This window comes from Ceratotherium simum, chromosome 4 (assembly GCF_057802395.1).
Source record: "Ceratotherium simum simum isolate JZ-2026a chromosome 4, ASM5780239v1, whole genome shotgun sequence".
Taxonomy (NCBI): Eukaryota; Metazoa; Chordata; class Mammalia; order Perissodactyla; family Rhinocerotidae; genus Ceratotherium; species Ceratotherium simum.
Genome location: NC_141903.1, coordinates 76,598,306 through 76,612,718, shown reverse-complemented (window position 1 = coordinate 76,612,718; position 14,413 = coordinate 76,598,306). Strand labels below are relative to the sequence as shown.

The 14,413-nt window shown below is 36.9% G+C and overlaps 1 protein-coding gene across 2 annotated transcripts in view; it reads right to left on the bottom strand.

The window, feature by feature from the left end:
• The window catches only part of LOC147917338 (uncharacterized), a 131,618-nt gene extending 119,297 nt beyond the window's left edge, over window positions 1-12,321 (bottom strand). For both annotated transcript variants that reach the window (XM_087430051.1, XM_087430052.1), the window contains exon 1: window positions 12,152-12,321. In XM_087430051.1, coding sequence (XP_087286177.1) covers window positions 12,152-12,261 — 110 coding nt within the window. In that variant the 5' untranslated portion in view covers window positions 12,262-12,321. The remainder of the gene's footprint in view (window positions 1-12,151) is intronic.
• Window positions 12,322-14,413: the final 2,092 nt, after the last annotated feature.

Sequence of the window (14,413 nt, the reverse complement as noted above, 5' to 3'; positions counted from 1 at the left end):
ATTTTGTATATGTATAAGAATGACAAGCACTTAGTAGATGTTCAAAAATATTTATTGAATTGAATAAAGATTGGCAACTTCTACTTTGATTAATTTTCTTCAATATTTGTCAAATGAGGCTATTCATCCATTCAACAAGTGACTATTGAAGGCCTACTATGTGCCAGATACTGTTTTAGGTTACTGTTTCTCAATCTTTTTCCCCTATCTCTGCAAAATTTATAAGTATAACACAACCTTAGTAACATCTCTTGTCATATGTACTGATTTTCAAAGGAACCTAAGGGAGAAATGTTCTCTTAGCAAACGCATTGGAATGGCTGGTAGCAGAGGGCCCTGTGTAGTGGGAGAAGCTCTTCACCCTCTTTCCACACGTCACTCTGACATCCCAGGTGTTCTTAACCCTCTACCTTCACTTCTTAAACATCAGTAGCTAGGAGGAGAGCAGAGCCTACTGAGGAACTTGAATTTGGCTAACATATAGTATAATGCATTTTATAATTGACTGTAATTTTTATAATCATAAGGTTTCAACTTCCTTTTAATGCAGGTTCATGTTTGAGGGAGTTTAAAATTTTTCTATGAGGTACTTTTTTCTTTTAATATTAAAATTATATTATGCCTAACCAGAAACTTTAAAATGGAAAGAAAAGAAAAATCTCTTTTGTGTTTTTTTACATTATATTTGTTAAAAGACTTTACTGTCAGCTTCTCTTATGATAATATACTTAAAACTAAATTATTTCGCAAAGTACATTGGTGGGACTTTTGATAAGCAGATGCCACAATTTGAGAAATTACATCTCTTCCAATTCTTCCAAATGTTTAGGAACCAGGATTTGTTGGTTTGCTTTCTTTAATTTTTCTCAGCACAACTTGAGTAGAAAGTGATTGTTCCATTAAAATCCTCTTAGGCTAGTAGACATGGAAGATATGAATAGATTCAGACATTATATACCTGTACTCTGAGATGAGATTATGTTTTCACTTATAATTTTAAAAATCCTTTATATATTCAAATATTAAGAAGTAATGCAAGAATCAAAATGGAATGAAAAAGTAAAAGGTAAGAGATATGCATATTAAACTATCATTTAAAAATGAAATAAAATGTCTTTGTGGGGCCGGCCTGGAGGCATAGCAGTTAAGTTCGACATGCTCTGCTTCGGCAGCCCGGGTTGGTGAGTAGATCCCAGGCCTGGACCTACACCCTGCTCATCAAGCCAAGCTGTGGCGGCAACCCACATACAAAATAGAGGAGGATTGGCAGGCACATTAGCTCAGCGCCAGTCTTCTTCACACACAGACAAACAAAAAAAAGCCTTTGGAGTAAGACCAAGATGGCCTTAACATTCCCCTCAGCTTAACTAAACTTTAGACAGTCTTCTTCCTGACTATAGGCCTCTGACGTCCCTTTTCTTAGATAATTTACTCTAATTTGTAATTATAAATTCTTTCTCTGCCCCTTTGAGATGTAATTCTTTTAAAAAGCTTCTTGCCAGTTTTACAACCCAGGAATATCTTTCTCAAGGTCCTGGGAACCATCTCTTTGAAATATCTCATCAAGAAAGATAGCACCCCTATTTCCAGTCTTTGTGGAGGACAGGAGCCTCGCTCCTGTGGGACACTTGTCTCCAAGTTGCAAAACTATCTTCTGTCATGAAGATATAAGAAAGGTTACTTTCCCTTTGGGTAAAGCCAATTAGCAAACACAGGGGGCATATGGTTCCCCCACCCCAGCTCTTAAAAACTCTTCATCTCTTTGTTTCAGTGGAATTGCTCTCAGACGGAGTTCTGGCCTCTTTTCCCTATTGCCGTAGTCTTGAATAAAGTCTTCTTTGCCTGTTTAACTTTGCGTGGTGCAATTTTTGCTTTGATACGCATTGTGTTATATGATAGTTTATGCTACAAATGAGGTAAGTGGTTCATAAATATATATAATGTTCCACTAAATAAAATAATATTTTGTTTCTTAAATAGTATTAATGAGTAATCTACCACAAATGTTTCTGTAGAAATTCTATTTTACATAATAAGTTCAAATTAAAAGAATTCTGTATCTGAATTTATCATAGATATATCATTTTGTTATTTGTGGGGATACATGGGTTTGTGTTTGTTCTTTTAGATGCCTCTGTTTGTCTGCAGAGAAAACACAAAAGACATCTCCTGTTCATTTAGTGCATCAGTCAATAAGCCCAGAGATGCTGTATTTGAACTTTAAATTTCTCATGCAGAGAATCCAATAAATTCTTCCACAGATTCCCTTTGGCATCTGAGTAAATTTCCAGCGCCCTTTAAATTTTTATGGCTGTTGCTCCTCCTCTCTTATCCCAGAGGCAATGTTTCACTACTTTCACAGTATCTCTACGCTTTTACTTGCTGACCTCTTCTCCCAATGTTGAATTAACACATAGCTTCTGCAGCCTGCTGGTTTCCCCTGAACTGCGTCTTTCTGGCCACTCCTCTTTTTTTTTTTTTTTTTTAACACGCTATCATTGTCTTTAGTATATAAACCATAAGAAATTCTTAGTATTCCAAAGAATTAACCTAAAAACACCCAAATCTAAGTTGCCATGTGCGTTTCTATATATGTGTATATATATTTATTTATGTTCATATTCATGTTTATGTTTGTAGTTGCATTAAATTTGGTACAAGTCACATAAGAAAACAGTAACAAAAGGGACCTTTATATTAGGATGGGTTCTGATTTAGAATAAAACCTTAAAGATATAGAGCTTATTATATAACAACCTTATATGTCACCAATTTTGTTTTCTCAAAGTTGATGAGCAATAAAAATGTCAGACATTTTTTATCATTTTAGTTCTTTAAAAAGCTATGTGCTGTGAATATTCCTAAAAAATATCAAGGTCAAGAAAGAACAAAGAATAGGAAAAAATTACATTCAGTTGAACATATTCATTTGACAATTCACAACTTAAATATATAGTGAATATTAATCCAGTAGATATATATTTATATGTACTATATCATCACTTAAAAAAATTGAACCAATGAAGCAGGAATAGTCTTTTAAGTATAAGATATAGAAGCTGGTTCAAATCATATAAATTGCATTGGCTGAGTTCACCTTATCAGTTCTTCAGTTTTAGTGATGATTGTGGATCACTCATCATTGATTTTGCCATGGTGGTGGGTAGTGATGTTGAAGGAAATCGAAGAGATTGCATTGACATATTGTCTCTTACTGTATTGCCCTCATATTGATGCGATGCCTGTAGAGTATTAGTGATTTATGCACAGTACCACTGAGCTCTCAGCTCCAGCAAAGTTAACTGTTATAAAGTATTGTCCAAAATTTCATTTATGCTGTAAGGTAGCAGTTTCTTTAGCTTCTTAAGAAAATAATCTTCATTATTTATGAATTGGCTTTAATTTCAAATGATGAGATTGCTAACAATGCACTTCTTTTACCTATGATGACACATATTCTGATGGATATAGATGTTCATTGATAGGTAGCACCTCCAATATGCAAAATTTTACTGTGAAATTATGTGAATTTGAATGCTACTTCTGTTTATGTTGGATTAAGTTCATATTTCTAAATTCAGCAGCCTCTTCCCTCTCTTTCTTGGTTCATTTTCAACTGTCAAAAGTCACAGCTTTCCTAAAAGCATTATAAATAACATAAAACAAATGTAAATGAATGAGAAATAAGAATGACAAATTCCCAAGTTTTTTGGGGGCTGGAAGGGGAGGTGTATGAAAATGCACTCTTTATTTTATCCACAATTAAAGTCTGCTTCATTCTTATAGATTCAGGAAATTATAAAGCAGCAATAAATCTTACAAAGTTTCTTTTAGTCTTAGGCCTTCACTGATCTTTGCCTATCTTAAAAAATAAGAAAAGTGTACCTCACTCCATTTTTACCCTCTGCATCACAGAAAATGTATGCCAAATGTAGATAGAACAATCTATGGCTTATTTTTTTCTTTATATGCATGTCAAAATATATTAGCTGCATTATATCGATTTAGGATCAAATATATCCCCTTGTAGAAGAATTCAACATTAATTTTATAATTTATATAGTAATGGAAATGTGATCAAACATACAGAGTTTCTTTTATTTGATAATCATTCAGGAATATTTGTACTTGAATCATATATGATGTCAGTATATCTCTGACAATGTAGGCCCCCAAAAACTTAATTCAGTAACTGAATAAAGTTGAATAAATACGTTCATTATACAAATGGAAAACAAATTTTTTATATCTAAAACTTTAATAGGATTGTTTGAAATATTCATTTTTTTCAAATGTTCTTCACACTAAAATTTAGCATATTTAAATCTCTTGTGTTTCTTGGAGTAAAGGATGTTCTTGACAAGAATTAGGACATGTCAGCATTAGAATTATTAAAATGTATTATTCCTGTATTAAAAAAATCAAAGAAATGCATAACATTTATGCCAATTGAGGTAACAAAGATATATTTTTTATTGTTTTTAAACTAAATTGAAATTATGCTTTGGTAAAAAATAGCAAGTGCAAGTAAAATTAAAGAGTGATGTTATGTAGTCAGAGGCCATTTTATGATTTCTATTAATATTCAGGCTCTACAATTACTACTTGGTTTTGTTGCCATCTACATTTCCAAACTCACCAAGAACTATAAAAATTCTCTACAGCTGCCTGACAAACCACTCTAAAATTCAGTGACTTAAACAGTATTTTATTTGCTCACAATTGTGTTTCACAATGTCAGGAAAGACTGAGGCACAGTGGAGAAACCTAAATGAGGCAATATGCGTGGGTCGTTGGCTATGAATGTTGACTGTATTTCTACGTTCTCCTCCATGTAGCCACTCCATGTGTTCAGCATGGGCAACCTCAAAGATGGTGGTTTCTGGGTTCCAAGAACACATGTTCCAAGGAACAGCTTGCAATGTGCAGATGGTTCAACAAGGCCCTGCTTGCTTCATGCTTACTAATGTCCCTTTGGCCAAAGCAAGTCACATGACTAACCCCCGTTTCAGTGTGGGAGGAAAGCGTGCAAGGATGTGACTATCGGAGGTATTCACTGGGCCCCGATATATCTGGGGCCACTCCTATAAGAGTCACAACAGCATTATTGTTCAGAAATGAGAATTCCTACCAATTGGAGTTCAAATCTGAATGTGGGCTTCCTGGTTTCACTTCTTACTTTTGTTGTAGCTTCTTTCCATTTACAATTTGAAACCATAGAAAAAATCATGAGAAACTGAATTTTATACTAAAAGATGGTTGTGAACCTTAAGTTAACAAAATCTTCTCAGTAGTTTTAAATTAACAATTGAAATGAAAAATAAAATAGGATTGTGGACTGAGGCTTAGAGTTATAGATATAATCCATTTTTTACAGAAACAAAAATAAAGCTAGCACATTAGATGATCTAAAAATATCGACGACAGCTTACACATGTTAAAGTAGTAAAAATGGGTACTACGCCATTTTCATTTATCATCTTGTACTTGATATAAACTTTTCAGGTTTTTTCCTCTCTGCAGTTTAAAGAAAATGCTTACATATTAGTTTTTCATTTTTCACATCATAAACACACTGAGTAGCTTTTTTAATCTCTACTGTATCTGTGCCTTCCAACAAATACATAATGTTTCTGTGTTTTATGGCTCCGATTTGCTGATTCTCACCTCCCATGTCTGAAAGTGGACTATAAGACATACGGGAAACTGGACGCTTAAGCACAAGAAGTGTTTGTATCACTTCATATGACCTCAATATCACTGAGTCAGTATTTCACAAACTGCCTCCATTGCAGCTTGGGTTACATATTCTTTGCATTCTCACTCAAAAATACTTCCTGCCAAAGCACTTGTCACCAGCCCTCTTACATTGATCCATTCCTTTTCCCATCCGATATGATTTTCTGATCTGAATCTCCTTCCTTTTTCTTTCTTTATCTTTTCAAAGATTCTATTTTAAGAATCTCTATTTCTAGACAACCCAGTTTAACTTCCTTTAGAGATTCCCAACACCCAGTTTCTTTTTGCAAAATGATGCTCAATCGAAGTGAGTGGAACTGATATTCTAGTAGTTGCAAAAAAAAATATATGAAATAAATTTGCATATATTTGAAACCCACATAATCGGAACTAAAATTGGAAAGGGATTACTTTACATGTAAAAGTGCTTTTCAGATTGTAAAGTGCTATATGAATTTAAGATATTATGAATAATAATGGTGATGTTGATGGTGATCACGAAATTAGTAGCCTTTACTAAAGACTAGTTCATCCATGAGGAGTTGTTCAGTTAACTTAATATTCATCGTAGAATACCTTCCAAATCATTGAACTGTCCACTTTATAACAGCAGCTATTTCAGGAAGATTTTTTACATGAATTCATTTACATATCAGAGTCTTTTTGACTGTTCATGTTCAATACTAATCTATGTAAGGTGAAAGGTACAAACTTGGAATCCCTATTGTCATGTGGAGTAATTAGCAGATAATGTGATAATTGACTATGTCTGCTATTTTTAATAGATTCTCTTCAAATCTGTAAATGTTTGGTTTATTTTAAAATTCATCCTACAGTAAAATATGGGGATTATATGTGTGCTATTTTGCACAAAATGCAAAATCAATGGTAAACCTTATGTACTGAAGGGACGTCATTGTAAACTAGTTATTGATGGGCTAAAAGTCATTTACACCTGCCATGGAAGATAGATTGTGACACTATTAATTTAGTTGGCAATGGGTATACTCACATAGCTGCCATGTAAACCAGGAGTCCACCAACTGTAAAATTTTATGCATATTTTGTGCAGATAGCTATACCATATTTTGACAACCCCAAATCAGCTTTAATCTGTCAATTTCAAAGTTTGTCACCAGAAAGTTCACCTGAAGGAGAATGTCTGTTCAATTCATGTTAAATGCAAAATGATTATAGTAGATAACACTTGCAAAATGCATCATTTCTTGGAAAAATATAGTTGTTTAACAACGTTATTATGTACTTTCAAGGCGTAATACAGGGTTTTAAAAAGTGCATCTTAAAACTCCAATATTCAGTAGTATAATGAAAGATATGTTTACTCACAGAAGGCATATGGCAATAGCAGTAAAAGTAAAGATGCTTTTCTCTGCAATAATTCTACATACATATAATAATATGTAAGGGGATAAATAATGGCGTAGTGTTGAATTTTCATTTCTGGTTCAATTTGAGGGAAGTTTGACACTCTATTCCAAAATGAACGTTTTTTCTGTAGTGTCCACAGCCTTTTCAGTCTTGGCATTTAAAGCCAGTTGGCTTTCGTAAGGGGTAGGCCCCTTTGAAAGAGAATCAGGGCTATCTTTCTGCAGTGCTCTCTCTCAAGCATTCCACCGGCAGCATTAAACAGCAGCTGAAAACTATTAAGGTGCAAAAAGGATCTGCCTTTTTGTCTCAAAGAAATTGCATTAAGAAGAAGTGGGAGAATAAAGATGTCCCAGGACAACACTGTATCTGACACATGATCACTCATGATTTTGTTTTTTTTCTAATTTTGATCTATTTTACTTAGATGTTATATGTTGCATTAAGTGAAACAGCAAAAGGAAAACAATAGCTCATGGAAAATGAGTTTCTTTCTTTTGAATGAAACTGATGAACAATGTGGTTCTTCAAAAATTCTAATGGAGTATAATCATATGAAGTACATGAATAGTGCCTGTATTTAGCTCAGTATCGGGATCTTTTTAAATGATTGAAAAACATTCATCCTAACATTTCTCACTATTTTACAAGAATTTTGGATCCATTTTAATGAAAGTTTCCTTTTGTCCAATACCCTTTGCTGTAATTTTGTAACAGTTGAAGAGAGTTTTAATTTTAAAAAAATGCATTTCATTGGGTGGAAGGTGAGTGGGCTTCTGCCTTTTCTTACATACTGACAGCTAACAAAGTTTACTTTTCTAGAGAAAAATGCCTGTGTATTAATCTGCACACACAGAGTGTACTAAACACCTGTTCAATTTGTCCTTTTTCCCTGTATTTGGAAACTCTAGTAATTACAAATAATGTTCCTATTTATAGACCTAACATTGTTACAGAGAATCATGTGTACAGGTTGTACATAGAGCATCTATTTGTTTTCTTTTGAAATTCTAAGTGAAATAGATTTCAACAACCTGAAGTGTTGCCAGGACATATCGTCCAAAATAGGAACTTACCCTTATTGCCTATGGCGCCATCTTCTACTCTTACCATCTGCAGTTGACTTTTTATTCAACATTTAAAAAAAAATTTCTTTATTCAAGATCACCAGTAACCTCCTAACTGATACATTAAATATAAGTTCTCCTTTTTTTCTTCTCTGCAGTGTTTGAAAACACTGATCAACCCCTACTTGAAGCTTTTGCTTCCTTCGTCTGATTATTTCCTGTTCTGTTTTCCTTTCATAGTCCTTAACCAATTACGTGATTCCTGAATATAATCTTCATGATTAAATCATCACCCTTTTCTCTTCTTTCTTTATTATCTCTAACCAAATCTCATAAACTCTTATGGAATTAAACCGTTTCAAATCTCTTGCTAGCTCACCTTGCCAATACTAATTCCTTTTTCCAAATGTCTACTGGACATTATTTAGTCAATCAAATTGTTTTCCTTGGTGACTATATTATCCCACCTCAGGCTTAATTCTGGAGACACAAAAGTGAAGAAAAAGCAACATGGTGATTGTCATCATGGTGCCTCAATTCTTGCAGGAAAATCAAAATTCAAATCATCACACAAATAAATGTAAAATTAAATTTGTCATCAAGAGTATGAGTGGGAATGCTATAGAGGAATGTAATAAAAAGATAAGGAGAGATATGAGTCTTCCAGACAATGGAAAAAGTAGATTTTATGTTCATTGCAGGATAATCCACAATGGCCAAGACTTGGAAACAGCCTAAGTGCCCATCAACAGATGAATGGATAAAGAAGATGTGGTTTACTACTTGACCATAGAAATGATGAAATCTTACCATTTATGACAACATAGATGAATCTGGAGGGTATTATGCTACGTGAAATAGGTCAGACAGAGAAAGCCAAGTACTGTATGATTTCACTCATATATGGAAGATTAAAAAAAACCAAAAAACAGGTGCTGGCCGGGTGGAACAGCGGTTAAGTGCGTGTGCTCCACTTCGGCGGCCCCGGGGTTCGCAGGTTCAGATCCCGGGCACACACTGATGCACCACTTCTCAAGCCACGCTGTGGCAGCATCCCATATAAAAGTAGAGGAAGATGGGCACGGATGTTAGCCCAGGGCCAGTCTTCCTCAGCAAAAAAGAGGAGGATTGCCATCAGATGTTAGCTCAGGGCTGATCTTCCCCACAAAAAAAAATAAAAATAAAAAATAAACAACAGCAAACAAACACATAGATATAGAGAGTAAATTGGTGGTTACCAGAGGGGAAGGGGGGAGGGGGGAGAGTGAAAGGCATAAAAGGGCACACGTGTGTGGTGATGGATGGTAACTAGTCTTTGGGCGGTGAACATGATGTATAGAAATAGAAATATAATGATGTACATCTGAAATCTATATAATGTTATAAACCAATGTTACCTCAATTAAAAAAAAAGGCCTTTAGTGGCAATGTCCTTGTTTGTACCTGACAAGGGCCAGTGTAGCTGCAGCACGTGTGAGATGAAGCTAGTAAGGAGGGGTCAGGTCTTATTGGCCTTTGTAAGCTGTGACAAAGAATTTTTATCCTAAGAGCAAATGTTCAAGCAGTCTGAGAGGTGGTATGATATGACAGACAGATGTTCATCTTGAAAATATAACACTGGTACATATTGGAGACAAGACTTGAGGGAAACCAGAGAGGGAGAGGAGAACAGTGAAGAAGCTATTGAGGTGGTCTAGGAGCATGGCAGCTTAGTCTGCTGGTGATGGTACCAAAGGGGAAACTTAATGGATGATTCAAAGATGTTTAGGGGGTGAAACCATCAGGACTTGGTAATAGATTGATGTGGAAAGGGCAGTGAGAAATTGTGAAAGAAGGTTCAATATGAAATCTTGACTTCTAATTAGGTTTGCCAGAAAAAATATAGGACATCTGGTTAAATATGAATTTCAGATAAACAATGAATATTTTTTTAGTATAAGTATGTCCCATGCAATATTTGGGACATATGTATACTAAGAAATTATTTGCTGTTTTTCTGAAGTTCAAATTTGTTTCCTAAATCTGGCAACCATATTGCCATCTCTGAATTAGAAAACAATAGGAGAGAACCAGGAGTAGAATATGAGTAAGGTTTAGTTCATGTTGAGTTAGCTTTAACTCTAGAATACTTGAGAAGAAATGACAAAAAAAGTGCTTGGATCTGTACCTAAGAAAAGTCTGGAATGAAGATATTTTTGTACGGTTTCTCCAGAAATATCTCAAATTTCACACGTTCTCAACAAAATCATCTTTTTCATCATTAAATCATTCCCTTTTCTTCATTTCATCATTTTTGTTAGTGATGCTACCGTTATCCCAAGGAAACAGAAAAGAAACTTAATAATTACTATTAGTTTTTCTATTATCTTGCTCTATTGATCCACTCATTTTCCAAGCCTTGCTACTATCAGCCCAATATCTCTCAATATCAATGTCTCTCAATATCTATTGTCTATTTTTTGTCATCTTATTAGGTTAAACACTCATTACCTTAAAAATATTGTTGTAAATAAAACCCTAATCAGTTTTCAGTCTATGTTACTTCTAGACTAGTCTATCCAACTGTAGCATCAGTCTATAAGCTTGCAGTGACTTCATATTTCCTACAAAATAAAGGTCACTATGATCTTAATTTTTTTCGTGAAATGACTAAAATAATTTTCTGGAAGCTGAGAGGCCAGAGGACAAAATAGATTCAAGTATTTACGGCTAAATTAATTTTACTTTTACAAATAAGCACTTGAAACATAGAGGAAATAGTTTAATTACGTATTATCCAAGTAACAGGTTTTAAGAATGGAGAAGTAAGGGGGTGAGATAGCCAAAAGTGTCAGGAACCAACTCAATCCATTATCACATTGACGAGTGAAGCATGAACTTGAAAACACAGAATATGAGTACAGGATTACGAAGACACAGGTCTTTCAGTGGAAAAAAAATACATTAGTATTCTTCGCTTAGCATTTCATAACTGTTTTGTGTTGAAACAATTCTAGCGCCTCTCCCATCCCGAAGCACACAACCGTCACTGCTTACACTGCCACTGTAATTCAATTTTAAGTTAACAAGGAATGGTCCTAGTTTCACAACTCTGCCATGACTGGAGAACTGGCTTATTGCACACTCACTTTTCTGCTGAGAGTGCTTCTTTTTTGTTATTTCAAATATGAACAGTACACTGCATTACACTATCAGGTAAATAAATGTATGCACAATGAAGAATGAGCATGCTCTAATAGAAAGCAGTAAAATAAAAGCCAAAAGACTTTCTCAGTGTTAACCAATCGTTATTGGTAGAGATTATTTATTAACTTTCTTATAAATCAACATGTTTGTGAATCCTTCTACAGCTATTGCTTTGTACTTTTCTCTTTTTGTAGTCAGATCCATACATGCATGCTCTGAAGAACGGAAAATAAGTAGACAAGAGTACTTTTAAAATAGTATGGAAGGGAGAGGAGTCAAGATGGCGGCGTAGGCAGACTCTGAACTCACCTCCTCCCGTGGACACAGCCAATTTACAACTACTCGTGGAAAAATTACCCCTGAGACAGAACTGAAAACTGGATGAGAGGAACTCCTGCAACAACGGACAATCCTAACTGAGGTGGAAGAGGCAGAGACTCCCTTCTGGAGAGAAAACGCCGCCTTCACAAGCCACCAGCTTCACGGCCGCCAGGAGCAGCTCACAGGTACGCAGCCTCCCTGGAGGCGTGGGGCCCTGAGCCGGGAGCGCCCCCGCTGTGGGCATTTTGTGGACCCAGCACAATCGAGACCAGCGGCATAATGTCTGACTGTGCCTGCTACTAAAACACTGGGGAGCACCCCCAGAAAACCCGGTTCACAAAGAAACTAAAACTGGCTCTTAAAGGGCCCGCGCGCAAACTCACCCGTTTCAGAAAGCATCCTAAAATCACCAGAAAGAAAGGTGCACAGTGCTGTGGTGAAAAGAGACTCACCTAATAGGCCCTGAGTGCATCTCAGTGAGAGGTGAGACCTCTCCAGGGACTGGGACAGTGGCGGCGGCCATTGTTGTGGCCTGGTGTGGGCGTGCTGACACAGACGCCATTGGAGTTCTCCCTGAGGCCTGCTAGCCCAGGGTCTGCCCCACCCACTAGAGCACCAATTTAATCCAGCTCAGCAAGGGCAGGCAGCCCACCCTAGAGACTGGCCCCACCCAACAACAAGGCCTCAGGCAACTTGTGGGCCTGCATAGATTGGTGACTGGATTCTCTGCAGCCTGGCAACTGAGCCAACTTGAGCAGGGCGGGGTGTGCACAAGGAGCAGGTGGAGAGTGTGGGGCGGTGGCAGAGTGTGTGGAGCTCCCGCCGTGGAGAGACTGGGTCTGCTTGGGGAGGTCGGGGCACTCACACAGGGCAGGACTGTGTTGACTGTGTGTGTGGACCTGTGGGCAGCAGGGCTTCTCAGCTGCAGAAGACTTGTACTTCTCAAAGACCCACATAGGTGGTTTGCTCCACCTTCCAAAACCTGAAACAATTGGGTGCTCCTGTGCCTGAGGGCAGCCCCACCCAGCTGCAATCCTCAGAGAGCTGACAAGAGACCTAATAGGCTAGAGGTTTACAGCAATTCTAAGGCCCTGAGCCTAACAACCTGCCACGGTGGGGGCCTACTCACTTAAAAGAAATACTGCAACACAGATGTGGTATTAGAACTTGCAGCCAACTGTGCTGGGGATCCCCACACCTGATAAAAGACTGAAGGGCCCACAACAACTACAAGCAGCTGAGCATTACAACAGCTGGCCAGGAGCATAACTCAGCCTCCCTGGGTGCCTACAGGGAGAGCAAACAGGCCACAGCAGAAGGACACACATAGCCCACATAGGGGTCACCCCTGGAACATTGAGAACTGAGGGAAGCACACTGGAAGCCTCCCAGGGCATCACTTACATAAGGTCAACTATCCAAGAGCAGGAGACGTAGCTGACCTACCTAATACGTAGACACAAGCACAGGGAAAGAGGCAAAATGAAGAGGCAAAAGAATACATTACAAGTAAGGGAACAGGACAAAACCCCAGAAAAGGAACTAAGTGAAACAGAAATGAGCAACCTACCCGACAGAGAGTTCAAACTAAGAGTGTTAAGGATGCTCACTGATCTGGGGAGAAGAATAGATGAACTCAGTGAGAATATCAACAAAGAAATGGAAGATATAAAAAAGAACCAATCAGAAATGAAGAATACAATACTGGAAATGAAAAATTCACTAGAGGGACTCAAAAGCAGAGTAGAGGATACAGAAGAACGGATCTGTGAGCTGGACGAAAGACAAGAAGAAATTACCCGAGGTGAACAGGTAAAAGAGAAAAGAATTAAAAAGACTGAGGACAGTCTAAGGGACCTCTGGGACAACATCAAGCGCACTAACATCCATGTTATAGGTGTCCCGGAAGGAGAAGAGTGAGACAAGGGGTCAGAGAATCTATTTCAAGAAATAATAGATGAAAACTTCCCTAACCTAAGGAAAGAAACAGACATCAAGGTACAGGAATCACAGAGAGCCCCAAACAAGATAAACCCAAAGAGGCCCACACCAAGACACATCATAATCAAAATGTCCAGAATTAAAGATAAAGAGAGAATCATAAAAGCCACAAGAGAATGTCAAGTTACGTACAAAGGAAACCCCATAAGGCTATCAGCTGACTTCTCAGCAGAAACCTTACAGGCTAGAAGAGAATGGCACAATATATTTAAAGTGCTAAAAGGAAAAAACTTACAGCCAAGAATACTCTATCCAGCAAGGTTATCATTCAAAATGGAAGGAGAGATCAAAATTTTCCCAGACAAGCAAAAATTAAAGGAGTTTGTCACCAAGAAACCAGTGCTACAAGAAATGTTAAAGGGACTGATTTAAGGGGAAAAGAGACGACCACAAATAGGAAAAATTATCTATTTCCATGATTAGAACGTAATGGATACAAATGCACAACAAAGAGGTTAGATATGATATCAAAAACATGAGGGAGGAGGGGAGTTAAAGAGTACAGCTTTCAGACAGAGGTCAAACTAAAGTGACCATCAATTCTGTATAGAAGAAGAAAGGAACAGAGAAGGACTACTAAAACACTGAGAAAAAAAAGTTAAAAAATGGCAGTAAGTACATACTTATCAATAGCTACTTTAAACGTCAATGGACTAAATGCTCCAATTAAAAGGCATAGGGTGGCTGACTGGATAAAAAAACAAGACCCATAT